General features: G+C 39.3%; 1 protein-coding gene across 5 annotated transcripts in view; it reads right to left on the bottom strand.

The window, feature by feature from the left end:
* stau2 (staufen double-stranded RNA binding protein 2) overlaps positions 1–22,275 on the bottom strand; it is a 369,378-nt gene that overhangs the window by 26,640 nt on the left and 320,463 nt on the right. For 2 of the 5 annotated variants that reach the window (XM_033019294.1, XM_033019291.1), the window contains 2 exons: positions 11,592–11,680; positions 535–1,618 (listed from right to left, as the gene is read on the bottom strand). In XM_033019294.1, the coding sequence (XP_032875185.1) occupies positions 1,489–1,618; positions 11,592–11,680 (219 nt within the window). In that variant the 3' untranslated portion in view covers positions 535–1,488. Of the gene's footprint in view, positions 1–534; positions 1,619–6,290; positions 6,633–7,725; positions 8,533–11,591; positions 11,681–22,275 lie in introns of those variants that run through there. The other 3 variants (XM_033019295.1, XM_033019293.1, XM_033019292.1) reach the window with 3 other exon arrangements.

Below are 22,275 nucleotides of genomic sequence, written 5' to 3'. Positions count from 1 at the left end.
CCCTTGTCCACTGAAAGCAGCAATTTGCTTCCAAATAGTATTGTGCTGCTCAGTGGGAACAGTTATCTACCACATTTTGTCCGTTCAGTGAGGAACACAAGCTGCTCTTTGTAGTAATTCACTATTCCTTCAATCTGTTGCAGTGTGGCAGAGACAGGAAGCTCCTGCAGCAGACTGATTGATTGGAAACAAGAACATTTTGCCTGGCTTCTGTCTCTGCTTCCACAGAACTGTCACCTGAACCACAGGAGAATAATCTTGCCGGTGTGCTATGGAGTATGTTCAATTAATGTATTACATTTAATAGTATCATATTATTGAAGCAAAATGCTGAGGTAAATGCAGCTAGCAGCTCCCCATATTAGTTATGTACTAGTCATGTTATTAATCCCTATGTTTCATGAGAACATATTTTTAAAAAGCATCTTCATAATAACTTTATAATTTTTAGAACCATTTATTCTAAAGCAAGGTTTTCTATCTCAATGTCCCAAAGTAATGAAAATTGTAATGAAATAAAGACACAAGACCAAATTACTCATGAACTGATGTGGTTTTACTGCATTTGAGCAATTATTAATCCAAAAATAAACAAGGTTCAAACTTCTGTCCAATTATCATAGCTTTTCCAACATACATCATGTTTTAAACACACTTGCTATTATACTGTACATGTTGACCTTGCTTTTCTCCAAGATTACTATATCCAGATCCAAATGCAGTTATTAAAAACACTCAGTTGATGCAGACAGTGGGTTGTACAACACACAGAATGGGTGTAAATGTATTTCACAGAACAGAGGAGCAAAGGATACAAAATGCTACTGCTTGGCACGTCACCTCAAACGTCTGTGATAGTATTGAAAATCAAACACCATAACTGCCTTCCTGGAGTATAATGTTAAAACTATACTGATCAGCGCTAACATCATCAGTTCATGTATCAATAAGCATTTTGTGTGATTCAGTTTTTACCTCCGTACACAACTCTAGTAACAGTCTGTATCTTAATCATATATATGCATATAGAATGATAAATGCTTATATCATCATAAAAAGATAAGCTGAATGACTGTATATGAAGACAACAACTACAACTCTCATTGCACTGCTACTAATTAAATGCTGAAGCATCATAAAAAGCGGAAACTAAAGTTGCACTGAAAAAGGTTGATAGTTGATGACAGTAGTGAATATGTATAGTCAGTGGTGATGTATTTGTCTCATCACTTAAAATAAAACACTTTTCACTAAAAATTGATAAACAAGCTTAGCAGCATGATAGCAAATCTACTGCTAACAGGCAACCAACACAAGTATTTATTTTTCTTTGTAAAGGGGAATCTACACACTCTGCTCATTTCCCTTGAGATTAATGGTACCATGCATTTATTCACTTGCATTCTATTAGTGTTGTCTTCACATAGATTCATATAATGGCATTGTTCGTTTCCTCATACACATACACCCTATTGCGTGTTGACAGCTTTATAAGGACACAGTGGCAGCCGTGGGTGCTACAGGCTCCTTGACGACAGCCTTTGAATCCTTGCAGTCCTGAGCTGGGCCTGAGTTAGCCTGTTTATTGTCAGTTTTTTGTATCAGATGTTTGACTTGTCTGCGAAGATGAATTGACCCACATTAGTTTAAAAACTTGAGCCCGACGATATTAATGTGTTTGAACAGATTATAAGGCATTTAATTGAGAACCATTTCTCTGTATTTAAAAAATGAACACAATACAATTAAAATATAGTTAAGATACTATAAATTGTGTCAGCTGTGGTTCAAATTGCAGAACACTGTGGGTCAAATCCAACCAGAAAACAACAACTAGGAGAGTCCTGGTCAATATTTGTCAGTTGACCGATTTAAAAACAAACTTGTGTACAATGGCGGAGCTAACCATTTTGTCATTATCCCATCATACCAAAAATCAGTTGCAACAAGTTCCAACCTATTTGTAACAACAAGCTGGGAATAGTATATATTTTTAAATACTTTGTTCTTCTTCTTCTGAAACTGGGCTCAAGCAGTGAGCCACGGGTAGGAGGGGTTTGGATCAATCACTTAACTTACTGCCGCCAGCAACTTTAACATCCATCTTGAGTATGTTTGACAGGTGTGGTGTTGGAATGGTTCAACCTGACACTTGTGTGGAAGGAGACTAAATAATATTTTTTCATATTTTCTTACAAGATAGGTGGTTCAATTTAGCCCATTGAGTCAATGTCAGTTCTTAAAAAGGATGGGGGAGGGGGGAGTAGTTGGAAAGGTGACAGAGATTGGGGATTGTGATGGGAGTGAGATTAGGCAAAGAGGCCGACATGGAGATAATAGGTGGAAAACGTTAGCAGCAGTAAAATAAACGGGGACATTTTAGTGGAAGGGGAGATGCAAGGTACAGCTAAACTGGTAGGAGGATGAGCTGGAAATTGTTTGTAATTGGATGAAACAGGAGATGTGAACACGGCCCAAGACTCAGTTTTATTTTCACTTACTTTATGACTCCCCCAAATCAGACCTGCAGTTTTAAGACCATGTCATCCCAAGCATACCTAATGACAGGCAACCCAAGAAGAAACTTTCCCTGCTACAAATGGGCTATTGCATTGGACTGACATCAAACCTGATGCATAGAAGTCACTAGGGTGACTCACGGCAGTAAGTACCAGGGAAAAAATCATGAATAATGCAGCACCATCTGGGAATTGTCATCACCATACATCACTCATTGAAAAACCATTTCCAATTGCCTTACATGGAAGAAAAAGCATATGACATTGAACGTTTCAGTAACTATCTGGACATTTGCTATACTATTCATGACACTTACTGTACATTGGCTGATTAATTCCCTGCAGCAGATTGGTGACTGCACGTTAAAAAATATTGCACTAGTTGTAGACGGATTTGGACATCCAGACGCTAAGATCCTATGCTTTTTTAAAAAGAATCTCTATTCAGTGGATTATTTCTTTGATCTTAACAAATTATTAAGATCTCTAATCTCGTCAGGCGCCTCTCATCGGCATGGGAGCATCAACATTTGGAAGCTATTACGATTTTTCTTGTTAAATGCAAGGAAAAAGAAAAGCACACTGTACACCATTTTTTTTGAAGTCTTATTACAGCATTTAAAAAGGTCTCTATTAATTGTGATCTGGTACAATCACTGCAGAAAATGATTGTTATACCCATTTCCAAAAACATCAAATTCCAGATATTGTCATATAATCATACAACAAGGAAACAGGCCCTTCAGCCCTACATGTCGATGTTGACCAAGATACCCCCCCAATTAAACCACTCACATTTGACTACATTTTGTCCATATATCCCTCTAAAGCTTCACTTATCCATGCACCTGTCCAAGTGTCTTTTAAAATGTTGTTATAGTATCTGCCTCAACTACCTCCTTTGGCAGCTCATTCCATATACCCACCAATTGAAAATGTTGCCCTCAGTTCTTATCATTTGATCCACATTTTTACTACACATTTTCATTTTTGCTATCATCTTTTCTTGTAGGTTCTAGCAATTGATCTATATGATTGATTAATGATTATATCAACATAAAAGATAAGCTGAATAACAGGAGATGAAGACAACTACAACTCTCATAGCATTGCCACTGGTTAACTTTAAATGCTGAAGTATCATAAAAAGTGGAAACTAAATCTATATGAAGGAAAATGATAGTTAATGAAACAATAGTATTTATAGCCTCTGATTTGAATTATCATTTAAAATCGCTTTTCACTAAACTATGATATAAAGCTCAGCAGCATGATAGCAAATCTATTGCTAACAGTCAACCAACACAAGTATTTTCCTTTACAAAGGGGAATTTATACAGTCTGCTCAATTCCTTTGAGATTAATGGTACCATTCATTTATTAACTTGCATTCCATTCATGTTACTGTCACACAGATTCATATAATGGTATTGGTCATTTCCTCATACACATACACCCTATGACAACTTTATAAGAATACAGTTGCAGTCATGGGTTCTACAGGATCCTTGCCAACAAGCTTTGAATTCTTGCACTCCTGAGCTGTAGTGCTTGAGTGAGCTGACCATCTATATGAATGGAAAAGCATTAAATATTGTCTGTGATTTTAAAATTACAAAATAGATATGTAGTATAGGAGCAGTATTGCCGCCATGGTCTTATGGACAGGCAACATTCAAAAAACGGCTGCCTCCTGCACCACTGGAACTGCACTACAACACACTACAATCTCAGAAAACCATGGTTAAAAAATATTTGTGAACAAGAAAATAATTGTATGTTGTGTAATTGTGCTGATTTAATACTATCAATATCAATATAGAGTCCTACAGCGTGGAAGCAGGCCCTTCTGCCCAACTTGCCCACACCGAGCAACATGGCCCATCTACACTAGTCCCATCTGCCTGCGTTTGGCCCATATCTTACTAAACCTAAGGCACACAAAAATGCTGAAGAAACTCAGCGGGTGCAGCAGCATCTATGGAGCGAAGGAAATAGGCAATGTTTCGGGCCTAAACGTTGCCTATCTCCTTCGCTCCATAGATGCTGCTGCACCTGCTGAGTTTCTCCAGCATTTTTGTGTACCTTCGATTTTCCAGCATCTGCAGTTCCTTCTTAAACTCTTACTAAACCTATCCTATCTATGTACCTATCTAAATGTTTATTAAACATTGCAATAGTGTCTGCCTCAACTACCTCCTCCGGCAGCCGTTCCATACATCTACTAAAATAGTTATCCCTCAGGTTCCTATTAAATCTTTCCCCACTCACCTTAAACCTATGCCCTCTAGTTCTCGATTCCCCTCTTCTGGGCAAGAGACTCTGTGCGTTTACCTGATTTATTCCTCTCATAATTTTGTACACCTCTATAACATCACCCCTCATCCTCCTGCTCTCCTATTGATCTTTTCAGATCTACTGAATCAAGCAAGTAATTTGGAAAGTACTCATAAATCGGTTTCATTTGGGAAGGAAAATATGAGAGCCAAATCATTTTATTTCTCGTATTTTCCTGATCCATCGATAATTGCCGGCTTTTGTATCTAGAGGGTGAGCTATATTCATGAAAGATATCAAAAATAAGCTGATGGCCCTAGGTATGGAGGATCCAGGTAGACTGTGAAAAAAAAAGATTGTATTTTAAAGTCTGAACTGAAAAATTATTTCACTTCACAAAAATGTGCCTTTTTTGCTGAGTTCATTGACAAATACTTATACTGCCCTTTGGGAAAGCATTTGGTGAGAGTCTTCCTGTGAACATTTCCAAAAGGATTTATGGGCAGTGACTAGACAGATAAAAGAGGAAGTTCAAGGAACTATGAAAATTATTAAGTAAAGAGAAATGCGTACAATGAATCCAGCAAGTGAGATTCTGACATCAATGCCCCAAGAAAACCATAAATCTTCACCTGCATTCAGATAACTTAAAAGGTTATTCATAAATTCATAGGAAACTCGCCATCTGAGTAAACCACAGAAATGTAACCAAGGAAATATTAGAACGATTCACAGGAACAGCTCCACCCTTCTTGGCCTTAGAATGGTGCAAAACCTCAGCTGTGATCACATAACAAAGAGAGATGTGGTGCAATGTTAGAAGAGGATCCACTACCAATAGAATTCTTAACAGAGGTAGTGCTGGATTGAAGTAGATTCAATGCAAGGGAATACAGTAATATCTTGAATAGCACCATGATTAGAAAATAGAGTGCTAAACGAAACAGCACTCTATGGGGTCATTGTAACTGCATTTGGTTATCCACCCAAATGCAAAGCATATCTTCTATGTTCTCAAAAGAATGTTCTATGAATGAGTCACTTTTTTTGTTCATGACCTTGAGGTCGTCATGGCAGAAGCTTTTATCTTAACTGGAATATTACGAATAGTTATAATCATTGATGTAGCTAAAATAAGGCTCCAAATTGAATGGGCGTTATAGAGAAGCTGCACTATGCGGGATGGCACTAAACAAAGTATTAACGTACAAGGGTGGGGGGGGGGGGGGGGGGGGGGGAGGAATGTAGAGCAAGCTATCTGAATAAAACAACTTAAAAAGTAATGCAGTCAAGTTGAGCACAATTAACATGGTATGTTTGCTGTTGGAATTTACAGACGTTAAAGAATAATGGAATGATTATTGATGAGGAGCCAGAGTTGTACATGCACAAGGTTGTACGTATTACTCCTTTATGCAGGGTGGTGTTAAATTTGAGATATTTGTGCTGACACAAAGATGCGTTGACACCATCCTGTGATATGGTATATTTTTTATTTAATGTCTGATAAGCACCCTTCAATGATGCAGAATGAGGTGGAGGTTGATGAAGCAATGGCAAGACATGTATGACTCTTTGCAGGCTGGTGTATGTTGATGGAAAGTGAAGAGGAAGGGGAGAATGGGAGAATAGGGAAAAACGGTAGGGTATTTAGATATAAATTGGAGACAAATTTGTATTAATTCTGAATTCAGGGAATGCTCTTTTAGCATTGCTCATTTTTTTCTGTTTTTTCCTCCACCTCCTTCTGATATACTTGTCTGAAGATATTCTGTCCTCTCCAGATATTGATTCCAATGCTTCATTCTGTTCATTCTGATGGTACAGGGTTATAACCTGAAAAAAGAGATCAACCATGCATTATAGAGATAAAAATAAATCTCATCATGGCCTAGATAGATACTTTTTGAAGTTATACAGCGGGATTTCGAGACCCTGGCAATCAATATTGAACAGGCTTCAGAATAGCTGGACCACATCTGCAGCATGCTAACCACACTTTTGGCAGTATCATTCCTGGGGTGCATTGGTCATGTTTTATTGGTCATATTTTAAGGAGTACCAATTGTCTCCAACCAGCAAGATGTTATGTCTCCTTTGAGATACAAAGGCATTGAAGGTAGATTGCCACTGGATGAAGACAACATGGTTACTGCCTGGGTATCTTATGCAATAAATCAGAAACAACACCTTGTGTTTGCACATGAACTACATGTCGACTGAATGGATGTGTTGGACAACCTAAACAACCTCAAAGTGCCTTGTATGCATCGGTGTTTCAAATATCTACCTAATATTAATGTTTCCATTAGTGTGACCCTCAGCAACCAGTTATATTATTATAGTTTTCACATATTTACATTTGAAATATGACCGTAATCTTTTATACCAAGCAATCACAAAAAGGTATTACGGAATTAAAGATTCTCTCCTTCAAATTGTGCCATCCTCAAAAAGATGTCAAGACTTTCTAAAATGGGTAACCTGGAGAAACTGAAATGGATAACAGCTTCTCACAATTTCCTTCAATCTCCTTTTTCCAGAAACTCAATGGTGCTCACAATATCATAGAATGATACAGCATTGGAGACACACAATTTGCCTTAGCTCTTTGATAGAACCATTGATACTTGATCTTTCCCTGATCTTTGCCCTCAGTATTTATTCCATTTAACAATAACATTCCAAAATGTTTCTTATTCTTAATTTTTAAAGCCCTGAAATTATGTATGGCTTTCTGATATTTCTTTCTTCACTGGTGAAGTTGTTATCCCTTTATCTTTAAATACGGGAAGTTTTTAACTTCAAATAAATGCATTAAATATGCATGGACTGGTAACTTACCACCTTAGGATACTGATTTTTAACATAATCCCTAGCATTTCAATTGTTTATCACAGTAAACAATTAGCTTAGATACATTTTTAAAATTTTTCTTGGTTATCTTTATATTTCGAGTTCAAATCTTTCCATAACGTCTACCGGCATTTCAGATGCAAAATGATCAGTTCCTTACGACTTTTTACATTTGTTCCCTCTCTCTTCTAATGCAATCTTAGAAACATATTTTTGAAATAGGTATGTTAGGATCTGTATGGCACCATTAGAGGTCCAAAAATTAAAGCTATTAAATATATTTAACATACAGTAACTTCTTTAATTCTGGCAATGGTGGTAGTTGTGCTAAGCACAGTCTATTCAAAAACAGCAATGAGATAGGTAACAATATAATCTGTTTTGTTTTGTGTTGTATTTGACAAAAGTTAAATGTTGCCAAGGACACCAAGAGAATTCAAGGGCAGGTTATTGTGTTATGAGATCTTTTAAATATGTTTGAGAGTGCAAACAGGGCCTCAATTTAATGACTCATTTAAAAGATGGCCCCTTCCACAGCATAACAGTCCAAAGAACTGCAATGAATTGTCACATTAGATTAGATGTTCACATTCCGTTAGTAAAGCCAAGCAGTTACTGTTCAATTCTAATTGTTCTTGAGAAGGTGGTGAGAAACTGCCTGCTAAAGTTGCTGCAGTTCTTCTGTGGAAGACATTTCCAGACTGATGTTAGGTACAAAGTTGCAGACATTAGATCTTAAAATGGTAAAGAAACAACAATATATTTCCTGAAGGGTGTGACTTGGAGTGGAATGTACAGTTAGTGGTGTTCCCATACACATGTTCCCTTTGTTTTTCTTGGTGGTAGAAGTCATGGATTTGGAAGAAGCCATTGAAATAACCTAGGCAAGTAAATGGATGATGTAAGTCATAAAACTGAGCCTTGATTATAGATGAATGGTTTTAATTACTTGTTAAAATAGATTATAATATCATGATAAATAAACATTACCATAATTTATTTGGCTATAAATTGTTGTTGAGGCTGTTTCTGGATGGAAAATTAACATTATACATTTATTTGTCTACATTTTTTAATTGACAATTAGTGCTCAAAGAAGCAAGACATTTAGTAGAGTTGTACAGTACAGATATAGACCTTTCTGCCCACTGTGTCCACACTGACCTTCTACATTACTCCCATGCACTCAGAATTAGATCCATATCCTTCTATTTCTCTTAGGTAGTGATTGTCTCTGACTCCACCAACTCCTCTAGCAGTGAATCCCAGATATGAAATACTCTCTGTACAAACAACTTTCTCCTTAAATCTCTTATTTTCGCTTTAAACCTATGCCCTCTTGTTTTTGTAATCCCTACTATGGGAAAATAGTTCTGACCATCAACCCTATCTGTGCTTCCTACATCGTTTTATACCTCTCCAGCCACCTTCACTTCTTGGTAATCAAACCCAGTCTATCTAATCTCTCTCCATAATGAAACTCCTCTAATCCAAGCAATGGCGAATCTCCTCTGCATTCACTTCAATGCAACAAAATACTTCCTATAGAATGGTGATCAGAATTACACACAATACTCCACGTGCGGTCAAATCAATGTTTCATAAAGTTGCAACCTGGTGAACTTTTACATTCTATGCCCTGATCTATGAAACCAAGCAAGCCATATGTCATCTTCACAATCCTAACTATGGTGCCGCTTTCAAGGAACTACAGAGTTGAACCCCAAGACCTCTCTATTTGTAAGCATTCCTTAGTATCCCACCATTTACTGCATATGTTCTACTCCTATTTGACTTCTCAAAGTGAGTCATGTTGAACTAACTAGTCAGGATTAAATTCAATCTGCCAGTGCTTCACCATGCTTTCCGTTTAATCTATAACCTGCTGTAGCATTAGAAAACTCTCTTTGCTATCCACACTTCACCCACTTTTGCGTCTTCAGCAAACTTAATTATTCCTCCTATCTTCACATCCAGGACATTAATATGCATTATAAACTGATGTATGCCAATCGTCTTTCTACCACTACTTTCAGTCTTCTATCACCAATACTATTTTGGATGCAAGTTAGTCACCTTGATTCGGATTCATATGCCAAACCCTTCATACTATAAAATCCACAATCCTGCCCTCATCAATCTTCTTAGTTACCCCCTCAAAAAACTCAATCAAATTAGGGAGGCAGGATTTACATAAGCACAAAGCTATCCTCCCGATCAATCCATCTTTCGAAATATACATATATCTAACCCCAAAGGATTTTCTACAAAAATGTCCCTACAACTGAATAAGGCTAACCAGCCTGTAGTTACCTGGCCTATCCATGAAGATAGGTACAAAATACTGGAATAACTCAGCGGGCCAGGCAGCATCTCTCGAGAGAAGGAATGGATGACGATTCGGGTTGAGCTCCTTCTTCAGACTAAACCAGGCTTATCCCTATTGCCGATCTTAAATAAACCAGCTATCCTCTGACCAGCACTGAACTTCACAACCTCAGGATGTCTCAAAATGACAATGAGCCATTTTATGAAGTGCAGCCAGAGTTGCATGAAAAATGGTAGGAAGGTTGCGCACAGATATGCCAAATAAAGCAATGTACAGTTGACCATATGATTTGTTTTAGTTGATGCTAATGAGGGATGAATATTGCTAGGACACCAGCTTTTCTTTGGAATACTACCATTGGATTACTTATATCCACTTGAGAGTAGTCCAAAGATAGACACAAAAAGCTGGAGTAACTCAACGGGTCAGACAGCATCTCTGGAGAAAAGGAATAGGTTACATTTCAGGTCGAAACCCTTCTCCAGAATAGTCCAACACAAGGCCAGGCGGCCTCAGAAAGCAGCAAGCTGTGCATGCTTCCCTCACTAGCGATACCTGCAGTATCAATTTGGCCCTAAAGCTCCAGCCCCCATTGTGCTTGTTTTTTTGTTGTTGAAATTGGCAAACGCTCCCCAGATGTGCTTTGACAGTGCCTGAACCACCTGCCCAGGTTAACTGACTGTCGGAACTGACGTAAGTCTCCGCATATCTCTGAATGACATATTCAAACACTGAAAAAGTGTTCAAAAACCATTAAAGAGTGGATTTATTAAAAGTGTAATTTTTAAATAAAAATACATAAAGCCTGGACGTACAAACAAGGAACTGCAGATGCTGGTTTATACAAAAGAACATAAGTACTGGAGTAACTCAGCGGATCGGGCAGCATTTCTGGAAAACATGGGCAGGTGATATTTTGGGTTGGGACCCTTCTTTAGACTATGAAACGTTAAAAAATAATAACATAAAAATAGATTATGACTGGAAACATACCAGAGTCCCTTGGAGTTTGTTCTCTCCAAAACTGAAGAGCGTTGCTAAACCTACACACGATCAGCGCTGGGAACCCCTATGACGAGCCCAATATCAGAATGCAATTGAGTTGGAGCTGCGGTATGAATCCAGTTAAAGTTTAAAATTTCTGTGTTCCTATTCACTGAGCTACATAAAGTCATATTTTAACACAGGATAACCAAAAGCTTGGCCAGGGGATAGGTTTTAGGGATTATTGTACAGATTGAGAAATGGAAAGATTAGTTGCAGTAATTTCAGCGGAAAGGACCTCAGCCGATTGAGCCGCGACTGCTAATAGTAATTTTTGTGTTTAAGAGTCTTCACCTTCTGACTTAGACAAGAATGCAACTGAATGAAACACAGCTGACACCAACACCATCATCAAAGTACAATCTGAGAAACTACAAGGTTTGTTTAGTTCTATCATATAATTGTACAGATTGAATCTGCTAAGTACTTAGTTATCTAAATTCACTTCTAATTAGGCTGCATTCGTATAGTTTAATCGATCTGCATCCCATGTTTATATTATCTACTCATTATAGCCTTATTCAGTCCTAAAAAAGAAGGGTTTAGCTGAGATTTAATGTACTTACATTTCAATGGATCCATTTTCTATCTTGATTGCACCTTCCACTGGGTCAAGTCCTCGTTCTGACAGCTGTTTCAGGGCATTTAAAGCTGCCTGAGAAAGCACAAGCAAATCTGTTTAAGTTTCACGGGCAGTTTCAAGGTTCATATAATGCCAGTCACTTTTTTTTCTCATTTATTTCTTAAAAGCCACAGATCTTATAATTAATATATAATTTGGAATACACCTCAATTAATTATATTAAATAGATATCCATTCATTCTAAGTAAAGTTAAAATTTGGGATTGTTATATTAATTGTAATTAATATAACCTTTAAAGATGTGAGCCATTAAAAGAACTGAGCATTTCCTTCTATAGAATCCAGTCCTCAATAGATTACTTAAAACAGTATAACGTTGAGTGAGAAAGCTGTTCAGACCAATGTTTGTGCAAGAACTATTTTGGAATATGTGTCTGAATGGGAAAGAACAATAAATACCTCAGCTCATGTATCACTCAAATATAATTGACTAATGCACTTAGCAACCCTCCCCTTCTGCCCCTTATAAACATCAAGACATCCAAAATAGTCAGGCCATGCCCAAACTCGCAACCAGTGCAGTCCATTCGCCAGCTCAGCGCTCGCTGCCCTGTCAGGGCATTTAATTATGTAATATCTCTGTCTTCTACCTGTTCAAATCTCTTGTAGGTCCCACCACTCCCGAGATCCATAAAGTTTTCCAATTTTGACTTTTTCATTCCAAACTTTAATCACCTCACCATTAACAACTATACGTTTAGCTCTAAAGGACTGAGCCACTGAATTTTTTTGCTGAATCTGTCTAGCTCTCACTCCTCATTCAAGGTAATGTTACATAGAAACATAGAAACATAGAAAATAGGTGCAGGAGTAGGCCATTCGGCCCTTCGAGCCTGCACCGCCATTCAATATGATCATGACTGATCATCCAACTCAGTATCCTGTACCTGCCTTCTCTCCATACCCCCTGATCCCTTTTGCCACAAGGGCCACATCTAACTCCCTCTTAAATATAGCCAATTAACTGGCCTCAACTACCTTCTGTGGCAGAGAATTCCACAGATTCACCACTCTCTGTGTGATAAATGTTTTTCTCATCTCGGTCCTAAAAGATTTTCCCCTTATCCTTAAACTGTGACCTCTTGTTCTGGACTTCCCTAACATCGGGAACAATCTTCCTGCATCTAGCCTGTCCAACCCCTTAAGAATTTTGTAAGTTTCAATAAAATTCCCCCTCAATCTTCTAAATTCTAGCGAGTACAAACCGAGTCTATCCAGTCTTTCTTCATATGAAAGTCCTGCCATCCCAGGAATCAGTCTGGTGAACCTGTTGAATGTTGAAAATTACCTCATTGGCTAAGCTTATACTCTTCTACCCGAATGTGTGGAACAGTCTAAAATATTTTAGTTTAGTTTATTGTCATGTGTACTGACGTAGATGTTCTGCTATGTTAAAGATGCCATACAAATACCTTTCACCCGTCTCAGCAGTCGTATACAGTACATAATCGTATACAGTACATAATCCTCTGACATTTTCACCACCTTCAATGGGATCCCGCCACTAGCCACATCTACCCATCTCCACCACTTTCCGTTTTCCGCAGAGACCATTGCCTTACCAACTCTCTGGTTAATTCATCCCTTCCCACCCAAACCACTCCCTCCCCAGGTACTTTCCCCTATGACCGCAGGAGATGCAACACCTGTCCTTATACCTCCTCCCTCAACTCCGTCCAAGGACCTCAAGAGTCCTTTCAGGTTAGGCAGCGGTTCACTTGCACCTCCTCCAACTTCATCTACTGTAGCCACTGTTCCAGGTGTGGACTCCTATATATCGGCGAGACCAAGTGCAGCTTCGGCAATCATTTCGCTGAACACCTTTGCTCAGTCACCTTGATCTACGCAATCTCACGATTGCTAAACACTTTGACTCCCTCTTGTATTCACACACTGACCTTTCTGTCCTGGGCCTCCTCCATTGTCAGAGTAAGGCACTATGCAAATTGGAGGAACAGTACTTCATATTTCGCTTGGGCAGTTTACAACCCAGCGGTATGAATATTGATTTCACTAACCAAGTAACATTTGCTTTCCCTCTCTCTCTGTACTTCTCCCACCCTAATTATCCGACTAGTTTCACTGTACTTCTGATTAATTTTACTGATTTTATGCTTCGTTGTCACCTTCCCCTCAACTAACAATGAACCATTCAACATTTCCTTGAGCATTGTCTGCTTTGATCTGTCATTTTCACACCTTACCCTTCCATATCTCTAGTCACCTCCTCCCCTGCCTCTCAGTCTGAGGAGGGGTTCAACCCGAAATGTCACCCATTCTTTTCTCCAGAGGTGCTGCCTGTCCCGATAAGTTACTCCAGCATTTTGTGGCCATCTTCCAAATAAATATAATTTGTTGCCATTGTGTTTATAAAATGTATGGAAAATAGTGACTTTCCTTTCTATGTTCATGACAGTACAGTTTGCTTTACAACATAGAACACTGTTATATGAAATTAGGAGGTGAAGTGAAGAAAGTGAAGAAGGGTCTTGACCCAAAACGTCACCCATTCCTTCTGTCCAGAGATGCTGCCTGACCCGCTGAGTTACTCCAGCATTTTGTGTCTATCTCTGGTTTAAACCAGCATCTGCAGTTCCTTCATACACAGTGTAAATTCTTCGATAGACTGCCCACAACAAACTGTTTCTGGGAAAGGTTCCCAGGGACAAAGGGTCATTTCAAAAGTGTGTTTCCCAAGCCTATATGGAATCCATGTTGGGATTTGGCATGCACCCAGTGAGCAAAGGATGAAGGAAAGTACACAAATTGGTCGTTATCTTACAGATCCGCCATAGGTTAATTGGTAGTATTCTCATCTTTGAATAAGGAAGCAGTAGTTCCAATAGTTGATTCCAATAGCAGTAGTTGATGGAAATGAGTACAAAAATGTTACTGCCATTCCACTCAAATACTGATAATGTGGTGCACTGATGGAAGTGCTGCTCCTTCTTTGCAAGGTTAAACTAAGACACTGCCTGCTGTCTCGGGAGTGGCACCGTTTGTTAGGGGAAGCATGGGAGTTATCCTGTCTGACCTTAATCAACAAAGCTAAAACAAACTACAAATTAACCTCTACTTTTCCAACCGTGAATTCCAACCGTGACTGGACTTCAAAGAGGAGTACATTATCTGCAAAGTACATTTGAGCCTCCTAAGGACATGTCAGACATTATATAAAGGCACGCCCTTACTCTTATCCATTTTGACTACCTCATGTCAACAAAACTCCTGTTCATATTCTACAATATTTATATTTCAGTCTGCAGAATCTTCAGTGAAGGACAGAACAATCTTCAGGAGGTCGTGCCTCACGAGTCTGATTGTGTTTTTTGAAGATTTGATCAAAAAAGTTGATGAGAGAAGAACTGCAGATGTACATATGGACTTTAGCAAAGCATTTGACAAGGTTACGCATGGTAGGCTGCTCTGGAAGGTTAGATCGCATGGGATCCAAGGAAAGATAGCTGAATGGATAGAAAATTAGCTTCATGGAAGGAATCAGAGGGTGATGGTGGAAGTTTGCTTCTCGGACTGGAGGCCTGTGACTAGTGGTGTGCATCAGGGTTCGGTGCTGGGCCCATTACTGTTTGTCATCTATATCAATGAGTTGGATGCAAATGTATATGGCAAGATTAGCAAGTTTGCAAAAGTGGACAGTATTGCAGATAGTGAAGATACATGTCAAAAATTGCAGCATTATCTTGATCGGTTAGTTAGGTGGGTTGATGGAATTTAATACAGAGAATTGTGAGATGTTGCATTTTGGAAAGTTTGACATGGGCAGGACTTACGCAGTGAATGGTAGGCCTCTGGGGAGTGTTCTAGAGCAGAGGGATCTGGGAGTGCAGATACATAGTTCCTTGAAGGTAGTGTCACATGTAGATAGGGTGGTCAAAAAGGCTTTTGGCACATTGGCCTTCATCGGAGTATTGAGTATAGAATTTGGGAGGTCATGTTGCAGTTATATAAGACATTGACGAGGCCGCATTGAGAGTATTGTGTTCAGTTCTAGGTACTATGTTACAGGAAAGATGTTGTCAAGTTGGAAAGGGTACAAAGAAGACTTACGAGGATGTTGCCAGGACTCAAGGGTCTGAGTTATAGGGAGAGGTTAAGCAGACCAGGACTCTATTTTTTGAAGCGCAGTAGGATGTTTCCACACTGTATGACTCTCTGATGGAGGGTCAATTTTTGAAACACCTTGGTCAACATGTACAACTGGAAGTTGTGGCATGCCTTCTTTGTTTTCTATCTTTCCCACACTCTACACTACCTTCTGTCCTGGAAATGTTCCAGTCATTTTTCCATTTTCTCATGCTCACGGCTGAAATTTCATGGCTGAAATTTCCTCAACCGGCATATTTTCACCACTTTCCAGATTTATAAAATCTCATTCCAAAAGCCCCTTGGCTGTTTTCTTACGAGAGTAGTTGGTTATCTGTGATGTACTCAAGGTTCATTTATGTCTCTTTGCCCTGATTAGCCCTATGAAGCAGGGTTTCCTATCAGCAAAGTCACAGCTCTGATGTGGTGTTCACTTGCTGCGTAAATTCAGCATTTATGTTGTAAGTGAACGGTTAGTGGGTGAGAGAGACAGAAATCAATTTTGCTAATAAATGGGCGCAGTTTCACCAGGTGTTGTCTCACAGAAACCTAAACTCTGCCCATCAAATGAATGAAGGGAGAATTGGACAATGCCAATGCACGATACCCTCCTTTTATGGTGTAAGAAAAACAAAGCCACAGGGATAGGAAAAGTATTTGTAAATAGAGCTCATCATTCGTTGACAGAATCTATTGTTAACAAACATTTCCTTTGCAATTTACAATAGATACCACATAAAGGGATTTCTAAATATACTAAGCTCTATGGAACAGAGGAGGTTAGTGAGCAAGAGCGTTTTAATGTGGGTCCTTTTGAAGAGTTTTACAATACAATCTTTTGTGAATGGTTTCTTTGCAGATAAATCAATGAAGTCATCAACTCCATTCTTCTTATACTGTCACTACTTCAGGCAAACCTAAAAACAAAGGTTCTTTCAGACACTGAAAGAATGTTGTGCCACAAATCACTACTAATATTAGTCCACGATGAGTCAGCAGAAACGCAGGGTAGGCTAAGAATGCTATGTTTTTTATCCCCACCTGGATACCCATTCAAGAACCAACAAACACATCAAACCAAGGTATATTTTGGAACTACAAGCAGCTCAAAGGCTTGAACATAAAACCTCTTAAGGTTGTCCTTTTGAAAACATTTTCAATTACCACCATCCAAAAGCAAGCTACTGCAAGAGTTCTTCACTTGAAACAGAAACAAAAATGATTGCAAATGCTCGTTAGATCTTGCGAAACCTGTAGAGAAAGAGAGCTCTGATGAAGTATGACCTAAATGTTAATTTTTTTACTCTCTCCACAGATGCTGCCTAACGTATCCAAGGAATTTTTAAAACTTTATTACAAATTTTTTTAATTTTATAAAAGTTAATAACAGCTTCCAAATCCAATGTACTTTGCAATCATTCTCCAACTAAGGATTTAGCAAGTATTAACATAAGCAATGAAATGAAAAAAAACATTTGCCATTGTTAGTTAATATTTTTTTAAAGCTCTACAAAAGCTTAGAAATGGAAGGGCCGGATAATCACTGTTCGTTAAATATATTATTTTTTAATCCACATTACAGGGGTATTGATTTTGCTGAAGCTGGCATCACATGGTGTATCCTATTAGTTAGAGTTATTCACTCAATCTTCATTTGTTTTTTGCCATCTAATTGCCGGAGATTTGAGCTGATTCTTCCACAATAGGAGCAATGGATGGATCCCCCCTTGTGAATAGCACAACCAACAGTGTACTTTAGTCAGCAATATTTAAGGATTGAGGGAAAAAAAATATAGGAACGTTGGAGAAGGAGAAGGAGAAGGGTAAATTAATTCAATCAGAATTTGAGGAAGGACATCCTTGTGATTGAGGCAGTGCAGCGTAGGTTCACGAGATTGATCCCTGGGATGGCGGGACTGTCATATGAGGAAAGATTGAAAAGACTAGGCTTGTATTCACCGGAGTTTAGAAGGATGAGGGGAGATCTTATAGAAACATATAAAATTATAAAAGGACTGGACAAGCTAGATGCAGGAAACATTTTCCCAATGTTGGGCGAGTCCAGAACCAGGGGCCACAGTCTTAGAATAAAGGGGAAGCCATTTAAGACTGAGGTGAGAAAAAAACGTTTTCACCCAGAGAGTTGTGAATTTATGGAATTCCCTGCCACAGAGGGCAGTGGAGGCCAAGTTACTGTATGGATTTAAGAGAGAGTTAGATAGAGCTCTAGGGGCTAGTGGAGTCAAGGGATATGGGGAGAAGGCAGGCACGGGTTATTGATTAGGGACGATCAGCCATGATCACAATGAATGGCGGTGCTGGCTCGAAGGGCCGAATGGCCTCCTCCTGCACCTATGTTTCTATGTTTCTAGAATGAATGGACCAGAGGAAAACAAAAGGAATAAATCAATAAATTATATTTAACAATGAAAACAAAATTGCATCTTGTAAGATTGAGGCTCTTGTCTAAGTGTCTGTGCTGAAAATGTTAGTTGGTTTTGTAGAAAGTTAAATCTTGAGCAAAATAGTAATGAAACTGTAACATTATAATCCTTATATTTCTGTGACAGGGTTAATTTATTTTTTATTGCACGCTTATGGCAACTTCATAAACCTCATGAGAAGGGTAAGGGAGAGTTATTATCATCATAATTAGGAATTTGTAAGGATGAGTAAAAACTATGCAGCAACCTGTTTCACTTTGTAACTTCTGGGCCCTCTGTTTATCACTGTTTAACCTTCTTTAACCTTCTAATGAGATTCATGTAATTGGCATTTTTATGTATTAATATCAATATGTTTAGGGGCGGCATGGTTGCGCAGCAGTAGAGCTGCTGCCTGACAGCACCAGAGACCCGGTTCGATCCTGACTATGGGTGCTGTCTGTACGGAGTTTATACGTTCTCTCCATGACTGCAGGTGGCTTTCTCTGAGTGCTCCGATTCCTCCCATAGTCCAAGGACAAACAGGTTTGTAGGTTAATGGTTTCAGTAAAAATTGTAAATTGTCCCTACTGTGTAGGATAGTGCTGGCGTAAGGGAATCGCTGGTCAGCACGGACTCGCTGAGCTGAAGGGCCTGTTACCGCATAGTATCTTTAAACTAAACTAAATACATTCAATTCACTTTTATTTTGGCAGAAAGATGAAGGCCATTGTTTGGAACAAATTAAAGGTCAGGAAAGATAACCAATTTCATAATTATTCGGAAATATCTGTTGTAACATTGCAACGTCAGTGCGTGCATTCATAAATGGTGCAATCAGCATACCAATTCCAAGTTACTAAATCAGCATACCAATCATATCAATCTGAAATCAGCATACCAATTCCAAGTTACTAAATACATAGGAGTTAATGTACAAACAGTTAAATAAGGAAATGGCCTCTAAAAATGAACTAACGACAGGAGCAAAGAGAAGACATCTGATATGAAGTCTGAGTCTTGTGCACATCAATGTCAATACCAGATCTGTGAGGAAACTACAACCATCGCAATGATAATAATTCAGCAAAAATGCATTACTTTAGTGCAGAAAGATGGTTTAATTGCAGAACTCAAGGGTATATAGTGGCTGTATGTAATTCCGACTGGAATATACCCAGCTAAATAATGGCAATCTAGCTATGTTCCAACGGAAATAAATAACCACACAGAAAGGAGATCCACATAACATTAGGATAGATGAGCAAGAAGTGGAGCACAGAAGAGTTAAACAATCTACATGATACGGAGTATTGGTGAAAGTGGTCCGAAGTGAATGGTGACATTATGGTGAATTACAGGTACTAGAGACCATTTGGCTCGGCAGAAATCTTAAAAGTGACCTTTAAAAGAGTGGTGGATGATCAGCAATGTTCCCAGCCCATATTTCAGGAATTGCTAGTCAAATTGATATCAGCTATGGACCAAGGAATTAAGATCTAACTTTACCATGCAACAAGGGGCAGTATCAATCAGTAATCAAACATCACTCAGAAACACAGAGTTGCAGCATTTCTTCTACGTTACAGAACTCCACCACTCTCCATAAGATAAGCTCCTCATGGGCAGAAGACTCCAGACATGTTTGAGTGTAGTTCAGTCCAAATTAGAAGGAAAGTTCGAGAAGAACTGTGAAACAAAGCAAGTAGTTGGAATACAAGCTGCAGTGTGAATAGATTCAATCTACTTTATAGAGTTTGTGTGATGAGACCGCCAGCTAGTCAGAAAAAAGGAGATGGAATATCTCTCTCTGGTACAGATCTGTCCTGGACCCCTCGATGAAGACAGATTCATGAATGCCTGGCTTTCCTCTTCTGAAGTCAACAATTAACTTTTTGTTCTTGCTAATATTGAGAGCAAGATTGTTGTTCTGACAACATTCAATCAGCTTATCAGTCTCCCTCCTGTACCCTGTCTCAGTGTTACACATTATATGTCCAACAATGGTGGTATCATTGGCGAATTTAAAGATGGTGTTGGAACTGTGCCTGGCTACACAGTCATGGGTATAGAGAGAGTACTGCGGGGGACTGAACACACAGCCTTGAAGTGTTCCTGTATTGATGGCATGGAGGAGGAAGTTATATTGTCAATTTGTACTGATTGTGGACTGCCAATGAGGATGTCCAGGTTTGTTACTAAGGAACCAACTGAGACCCAGTTCTCTGAGTTTGATGATATGTTTTGAGATGACGATGATGTTGAACTCTGAGCCGTAGTTGATGAAAAACAGGCTGGCATTCATGTTCTTGTTGTCCAAGTGGTCCAGTGCAGAGTGCAGAGCCAGCATGATCACACCCTCTTTCGATCTGCTGTGTCAATAGTGTAGGTGAATTGTAGTGGGTCCAGATCCTTGCTAAGGAGCTGATATGCATCAAAACCAAACTCTCAAAGGACACCATCACCATGGACATTAGTGCCACCAGTCAGTAGTCATTGAGGCCTGTCACCTTGCTCTTCTTGGGCACTGGTATTATGGATGTCCCTTTAAAGCGTGTGTGACCTTGGACCATAGTAGCGAGAGGTTGAAGATCTCAGCAGATGGGATCACTCCATCTGCATTTGATTTCTCTGATGTATAGGAGGACACAGCGTGAATACTGAACACAGTACACTAGATTGGAAGCCAATTACTGCTTTAGCTGGGTACATTGTTCTCTTCCTTGAACAATGAGAAGAGAAGAGATGGAAGAACAGATGTTACACCTCCTGCTGTTTCATAGGTCAGTGCTGTAAGACAGGTGAGTGGTTGGTGGGGACAGAGCCGACCAGGGAGTTGCAAAAGGTGTGATGCCCAGAATTACTGAGAGGGAAGGGAAATGTACATGTGGTGATGAAAAAATGTTTGAGATGGTGGAACATTGTTGCAAATGGCAGACTAGCAAACGATGATCCATTGGGCAGGAAAATAAAGGCTTGGACAACAGACAATAAACAATAGGTGCAGGAGTAGGCCATTTGGCCTTTCGAGTCAGCACCTCCATTCACTGTGATCATTGCTGATCATCCACAATCAGTACCCCGTTCCTGCCTTCTCCTCATATCCCCTGACTCCGCTATCTTTAAGAGCTCTATCGAACTCTTTCTTGAAAGCATCCAGAGAACTGGCCTCCACCGCCTTTTGAGGCAGAGAATTCCACAGACTCACAACTCTTTGTGTGAAAAAGTTTCTCCTCATCTCCGTTCTAAATGGCTTACTGCTTATTCTTAAACTGTGGCCCCTGGTTCTGGACTCCCCCAACATCGGGAACATGTTTCCTGCTTCTAGCGTATCCAAATCCATAATAATCTTAAATGTTTCAATAAGATCTCCTCTCATCCTTCGAAATTCCAGAGCATACAAGCCCAGCCGCTCCATTCTATCAACATATGACAGTCCCGCCATCCTGGGAATTAACCTGGTGAACCTACGCTAGGCCCCTGTACAACTGCAGAAGGAACTCTTTGTTCCTGTACTCAACTCCTCATTTTATGAGGGCCAACATGCCACTCGCTTTCTTCACTGCCTGCTGTACCTGCATGCTTACTTTCAGTGACTGATGAACAAGGACCCCCAGATCCCATTGTACTACCCCTTTTCCCAATTTGACACCATTTAGATAATAATCTGCCTTCCTGTTTTTGCCACCAAAGTGGATAACCTCACATTTATCCAAATTAAACGGCATCTGCCATGAATCTGTCCACTCCCCCAACCTGTCTAAGTCACCCTGCATCCTCATAACATCCTCTTCACAGTTCACACTGCAACCCAGCTTTGTGTCATCTGTAAATTTGCTAATGTTACTTTTAATCCCTTCATCTAGATCTTTAAAGTATATTGTAAATAGCTGCGGAACCAGCACCGAGCCTTGCGGTACCCCACTAGTCACTGCCTGCCATTCTGGAAAAGACCCGTTAATCCCTACTCTTTGTTTCCTGTCTGCCAACCAATTTTCTATCCATGTCAGCACTCTACCCCCAATACCATGTGCTCCAATTTTGACCACTTATCTCCTATGTGGGACTTTATCAAATGCT

The sequence above is a fragment of the Amblyraja radiata genome, chromosome 4, assembly GCF_010909765.2.
Source record: "Amblyraja radiata isolate CabotCenter1 chromosome 4, sAmbRad1.1.pri, whole genome shotgun sequence".
NCBI classification, from domain to species: domain Eukaryota; kingdom Metazoa; phylum Chordata; class Chondrichthyes; order Rajiformes; family Rajidae; genus Amblyraja; species Amblyraja radiata.
The sequence above is the reverse complement of the archived record's forward strand: the minus strand, read 5'-3'. Positions and strand labels throughout refer to the sequence as shown.